Here is a 6,516-nt window from a genome sequence, read left to right as displayed (position 1 = left end):
ATTATAAAATATATTATTTGTAATAATATTTATATATATATATATATATATATATATATATATATATATATTATATTTGCTTTTAAAAAAACAAATAATTTGAATTTAAATAAAAATAAGTTTAAGTTAGCCGCGTACATTAGAAGAGCATAAGCCAATAATATATAAAAAGAAATACTCAAACCATTACAAGAATATTAAAACTACAAACTAAATAGAAACCCAACAAAAGCCTAAAAATAACGATCCAAAACAAGAAGAGATCCAAAAGGCCTATAATAATTTAGGTGTCCGTTTTCTTATCTATATAAAGTGCCTTCTAATTGCCACCATTCCAAGTAATCTTTAAACATGACAAACAAAGATAACAGCAGCAAAGGAAGGAAACTCTCTAGGTACATGAAGGCACCCTTAAGGTTCATGATCAAGGTAAAGAACATGTACGTCAATGGCATGATCCAATGTTCTCGTGACTTGGCTTATGTAGACCATACAGCCATGGGATGTCCCACGCAGTTTTACTCTCTTCCAAGGAGCTTCAGTGTTAACTCTACTTCCAGTGATGACGATTTCAAGGAGCTTGTGAGGGTTGCGTCGCGTACTCTCAGCGATGAAAATCGGGCTGAGTTGATTTCTCGGAGTCGCAGTGTCGGAATTGGAAGGATTGAAGAAGATAAAGAATATGAGTTTGGAGCTGATGATGATATCAAGGTTAAGCCTCTTCTTTATTCTCGAAGTAGAAGTTGTGCTATTCGGAGCAATAGAGGAACTATGCTATAAGTATTATTTTACAATTGTATCTATCTTGCTTGATCTCCTTAATCTGAAGTTGTGTAAATGAATTTGTGTCATCCATCTTCTTTATCTATAAATATTTATGTTATTATGCTTTGTGTTACTTTTAAATTTCTGTTAATTATGACATATTATTCTCTCTAAGATTTTAGAGGCTTGATCTTAGCCTCAAACACATATGATCATATCACTAGTGTTTGCTTGCTTTAAGCCAAATGTATATCAGAAAGTATAGAAATTGAATAAACTAGGTGTTCCTGAAAAACAATGTCAAGACTTCTTCAAGGTTGTTGGGAGAAGCTGTAGTCTATTGTGAGTTTTATGACTAGTGTATTGCTTGCCTCTAAGGTATGTGCTATTTCTAGTCCTGGCATTATCTTCTATTCATAACTCTTAACTGTCTTGATTTCCTTATCGTCTCGGAGATCATAAAGGGAATTGAATTCTACTTGATGAGGATGTCTCCTACAGTGAAAGACAACTTGATAGAAGGAGTGGACGGGGGCGGCTTGGTAATATCGTGCGAGATGCTAGTACATTCGGAATGCACGTTCCGGATGTACGTATAAGGCGGTCAAGTAGCGACAGACGGATCCGAGATACACATCCTAGATATACATAAGCCCTCCAAGCGTGAGGCATGTAAAGGGCGACGCGTTTAAGTTTTTCGGGGGTCAGAAAGTCCCACCCGAAATACACATTCCGGTGGTACATAAACTCCTCAAACGTGAAACCTGTGAAGGACAAATCGTTTAAGTTATCCGGCGGTCTAAAAATTCCACAAATCGTTTAAGTTGTCCGGCGGTCTAAAAATTCCACCCGGAATACACATCCGACTAGATATCACATACATGGTTGATACATGGTTGAGGAAGAATCATCAATATTTTTAAGTACTAATTTTTTATAGATTGTAAAGCATTGTTACGGAGGTGGTCTTATATAAGAAAAATTTCTCATTCTAATTACAACTTTTATGAGTTTAGCAAAAATCATTTGCTATACTTGAGATAGGTTCTATTTGGTGAGCAATTTTGTGTCGTTGGGCTGGTTCTTAGCCCCCTTGTAATTGCGTTTTTGGAACTTTTGTTTCCTATCCAATATAACTTGATTTAAAAAAAAAATTATATTTTGTATATTCACGGGTGAGCATATTGAACATGAATTTAAATCAAGACTAATAAAATAAAATGTTAATGATATGTATGAATTCTCATTGATTTTCTTGTCATATATTAATTACACGTTTAAAGCAAAATATAAAAAATAAGAGTCTACCTCTTTAGAGCATGTTAGTGGGCCTTTCTTCCTGAAAAAGTTATATAACGTAGGAATGCAACTAACATGATTGATTATTGCAGCTTAATAAAAGACATTGTTAAATTAAGTGGTGGCGATCAATTTACGCAAAAATGGTTGTCTTTTATTGCAAAAGCTGGCAAAGGGTTACTTTGAAAAATAAATATAATGTAGAAAGGATAGAGATAGACGAGAAAAACATAAAGGAGAACCGCTTTGAGTGGATTGAAGTTTACTAAGTACTATTATTGTTATCTATTATAGATCCTCGGTTGCCTAATTTCATTGATGCTAAGTCCCTTATCTTTGATGTTTGTAGTCGGGAGGACCGAAGGGATGCAGGCCGGTTTGCTGTGTTGCTTGAGACCCTTTGGCGGAGTAGGAATAATATGGTTTGGCAAAATATCAGGGATGATGCGTTGAGGATTGGTATCCAAGCTTATCATAATTGGTATGATTGGTTCTTAGCTAGAGATGAGCATAATTTAGCGGCGGGTAATAATTTACCTATAAGTTGGATTCCGCCTTCAGTTAATCACTTGAAATGTAATGTTGATGCAGGTTTCAATAATTTGTGTGGTACAACAAATAGAGGGTGGTGCTTTAGAGACCACTTTGGAAGGTTTATATCGGCAGGGGTGTCCTGGGATGTGGGTCTTCTCTCCGTTGTTGAAGCTGAAGCAACCGCTTTAAAGGAAGCAATTGAAAATGCCATTTTTCTTCAGTTATCCCACGTCATTTTTGAAACTGATTGTCAGAATGTTACAAAGGCTATTTATACTTCTCATGTTGGTTCCTCAGAATTTAGCACTATTATAAAATCTATTCAGCATTCGTTAGTTTTTTTTTCCGAACTTTGAGGTAAAGTTCATCAAACGCCAAGCGAATTCGGTTGCCCATACGTTAGCTAAGGCGGCCAATTCTTGGTCTCGGCGTAGCTTTTTTAGATATGTACCTCCTTGTATTGAACGTTATTTGATTAATGATATCAGTTAAGTTTGTCCTTGTCAAAAAAAAAAGTACTATTATTGTTGTTATTGAAAAGCCAAATGAAAATTGAATTAATTAAAAAGAGAATTTTTTTCATAACGTTTTTTTTACACCCACGCAATTCAATTGAGCAAACACTTAATTTAAATCACTTTGCATTATTAAAATTTTAAAATATTTACCAAATTTATAGACGAGTAACTCTATCTCTATCAAAGACATAATTGCAGAAAAAATAATTGCATTGGGATACAAACTTAAATCCATACGGTTAGGAATAACCAATAAAAAGTAAAAAAATTAAAATTTTTAAAAATTAATTTCGTTTTTAATTGTCATCATGGGATGATTGGTTTAATGAAGGAGAGAGACAATTTTTTAAATTTTTAATTAATAAACAAAATATGATTGACTGTATGTAAATTCATGTATTATGGTTGTATCCAGTATTTGCCTAATTGCACGAAATATAGCTAATTGCAAGTTCTTAACAACAATATTGTTGTGTGCATTGAGTTATCATGAATGTTTAAATTTAATTTTAACTCTTAAATTTTGGTTTTTTCTTTACCCACCTCCCTATGGGGGTCACCCCCAGCGAAAAATTCAGTTTACCTCTGCTTCGGAAATGAACTTCCGAAGTAATTTTTTTAAAAAATTTTCTCAGATTTCGGAAGTTCATCCCATTTGGTGTTTTCGGAGATGAACTTCCGAAAACACCTTTTTTCAGATTTTGGGGGGTTTCTGAAATGAACTTCCGAATTATGCAGAAACTGTGTTTTTTTTTTTATGATTTTGGAAACAGCCTTGTATTTTTAATTAAAGAAAGATGGCAAATAAAATAAGCGATCTATAAACAGAAAATACTAATATACTAATATGATAAGAATAGTGATATATACAAACCGATCCGATCCAAATCCAAATAATAATAGTGTACGAAAGATACAATCCGAAAACAAAAAAAATTAACCCGATCACTACTGGGTATGCCTAACCCTCTCACCCTGGGCCCTCCTCTGCCGCTTGTATGCCGCCGCACGGCCCGCATCAGTGACGATCATCTCCATCACGATGACTGCCTCTGGACCGCCCTAATGAACGACACCTCGATCCAACGCGTCCCGCCCAAGCATCTCTATCCGCTGGAAGATCGGCAGGAGATCAATGGCGTGGTCATCCTCGGCCTGCTGGTTCTCCAGGATCTCCTCGTATGCTGGCCTAGGAGCGCCGGGAGCGTCGGGTGTCAGCAGAGGATGTGACACCCGATAGAACCATGTGACGTACCCCTCCACACAGTGCCAGTACGGTACCACATGATGCTCCCAATCCTCAAACATGGTAGTGAGCTGCACTCTGGTCACTGTGTCGAGAGCAGCCTCAAAGGGTGACCTGGGTATCATCTGCACGAATCTGAACTTCCGCATGCACCGCTCAGGGAGATACCGGACCATGATGGTAGTCCCGCATGCCAACCAGCCAGAATATAGAGATATGTTGTCAAAAGGGGCAACCTGAGTGTAGTCGCTGAATGGCCTTCAGGTGACGTCATCGTGCATCGTGCAGTCCAGGTACCCACGATATGGTCCCACCGCATTGTTCCCCCTCTGGAGAACGTATCTGGCGGCCCTGGGCATGGCGTCAACGTACGCAGGATCGATGTGGAAGCCGTGGATGCGGGAGAAGTAGGAGATGATCCAGCTCTGAAACATAAATAAATACGAAATATAAGTAAATACGAAACATAAATAAATACGGAACAATTAAAATGAAACGTACCGTGTGTAGTGTGCAGGATTCGGTCAACTGCCTCGTCCTCTAGTTGGAGGCCTCATTCAGCTTCTGGTATAGGTATGCCAGAGTAGCTGCCCTCGAGTTCCACTGGTGAACGGTGGTCAAGTCCATGAAGTAGCGGAGGTAGGTCACGTCGACGTACCTCGCACTCTTGTTGACAAAGATCGCAGCGCCTACCACATGCATGTACCAGCACCGGAGAGCGCAACCACGGTGATAATGTGTAAATAGCTCGTCACCCTCAGCCTCAGCCTCGGCCGCCGCCACCAGGTGGTGCTCGAAGTAGCGGCTCAGTGTGATGAACTGGATATGAGGCCCAGATGTCGTGGCACACTCAAAGTCAGCAACTTACGGGCATGGTTCACCATTTTCAATGGCTCTCTCTCCTGTTACAAAAAAACAAATAAAAAAGTATGTTACATAGACCGGTTAAATAGACGGTTAATAAAATATTGAATAAACGTCTAAATTATAAACGGTTAAATAATGTAGTCGGACAAATTATAAAAAATACCTCTCCCTCCCAGATCCGGCGAGCGACGGGGTCGCGGTAGGATATCAGCACGGAAGTGTCAATGGGCCCTCCCGGGTAGCTGTCCTCCTGCTCATCCTCCTCCCCGGGTGGAGGGTCAACATCTGGTACCCCCTCCGCCTCGTGGTATGGCACTGCCACCTCCTCCTCCTCGTCCTCCTCCTCCTCTCGCTGGCGGGAAGAAGATACCCGAGCCAGCCTACTTCTATATCCAGATGAGGAGGTACCCTCGCCCATCTCCATGGGAACTCGCACACGTCGTCCCCGGCCCTGCCCCCGTCACTGTATCGACGCTAGCTGCGCCGCCGCCCGCTCGCGTCTAGCCGACGCAGTCTGGGTCTCTCTACCCTGTCTGATGCATGCTGGTTGGTTGCCTGACATGTTCCTGTAAAAAATTGAAATCGAATAATATGCGAGACAACAGAAAAAACTAAAAAAAATTGCACTTCTGATACAATTCGGAAGTTCATTTCCGAAACTGGGAATGGAGGTGTTTTCGGAAATGAACTTCCGTAACACCCCTGCGCAGAAGTTCTCTGCAACCTCCAATGGCAGACCCCAAAATCCTAAATCAAACCTATGTCTACACATTATAAACATCCTAAATATCAGTACAAACATAACCTAATACATTTTTTGCTATTTGTAAACACCCTAATATAAATTTTAATCATAAATCTTAAAATAAAAATGCTTACGATTGAATAGATTGGAGGACTTTTGAATGTAGTAGAGAAAGTAGATGGAGCCTTTGATGTAGCTTGGAAATGGTTTGTAGAAAAATCTCTTTGGGGTTGAGTTTGGAAGAAGATTAGGGTAAATGAATTGGGGGAGGGGGGTTGTTTTGCTTAATCTGCAAAATGCGCAGTATTTCGGAAATGAACTTCCGAAATGCTGTTTTCGGAAATGAACTTCCGAAATAAGACAATTTTTTCAAAAAAAAAGGCGCTTTCGGAGATGCGTCTCCGAAAACACCTTTTTCTTGCATTTCGGAAATGCATTTCCGAAGTCAGGGGTAGTTTGGGTTTTTCACCAGAGATGGACTAGAAGGTTGGGAGGTAGCCAAAGAAATTTTCTAAATTTTTATTTTTATTGTTATTTATTAT

General features: G+C 39.3%; 1 protein-coding gene across 1 annotated transcript; it reads left to right on the top strand.

Annotated features, from left to right (window-relative positions):
• The first annotated feature begins 260 nt into the window (after positions 1-260).
• On the top strand, positions 261-886 carry LOC131625862 (uncharacterized). The gene has a single exon (XM_058896691.1). It carries the CDS (start codon positions 352-354, stop codon positions 778-780), a length of 429 nt encoding a protein of 142 aa, XP_058752674.1. The 5' UTR covers positions 261-351; the 3' UTR covers positions 781-886.
• Positions 887-6,516: the final 5,630 nt, after the last annotated feature.

This window comes from Vicia villosa, unplaced genomic scaffold (genome assembly GCF_029867415.1).
Source record: "Vicia villosa cultivar HV-30 ecotype Madison, WI unplaced genomic scaffold, Vvil1.0 ctg.000246F_1_1_2_unsc, whole genome shotgun sequence".
NCBI classification, from domain to species: domain Eukaryota; kingdom Viridiplantae; phylum Streptophyta; class Magnoliopsida; order Fabales; family Fabaceae; genus Vicia; species Vicia villosa.
The sequence above is the reverse complement of the archived record's forward strand: the minus strand, read 5'-3'. Positions and strand labels throughout refer to the sequence as shown.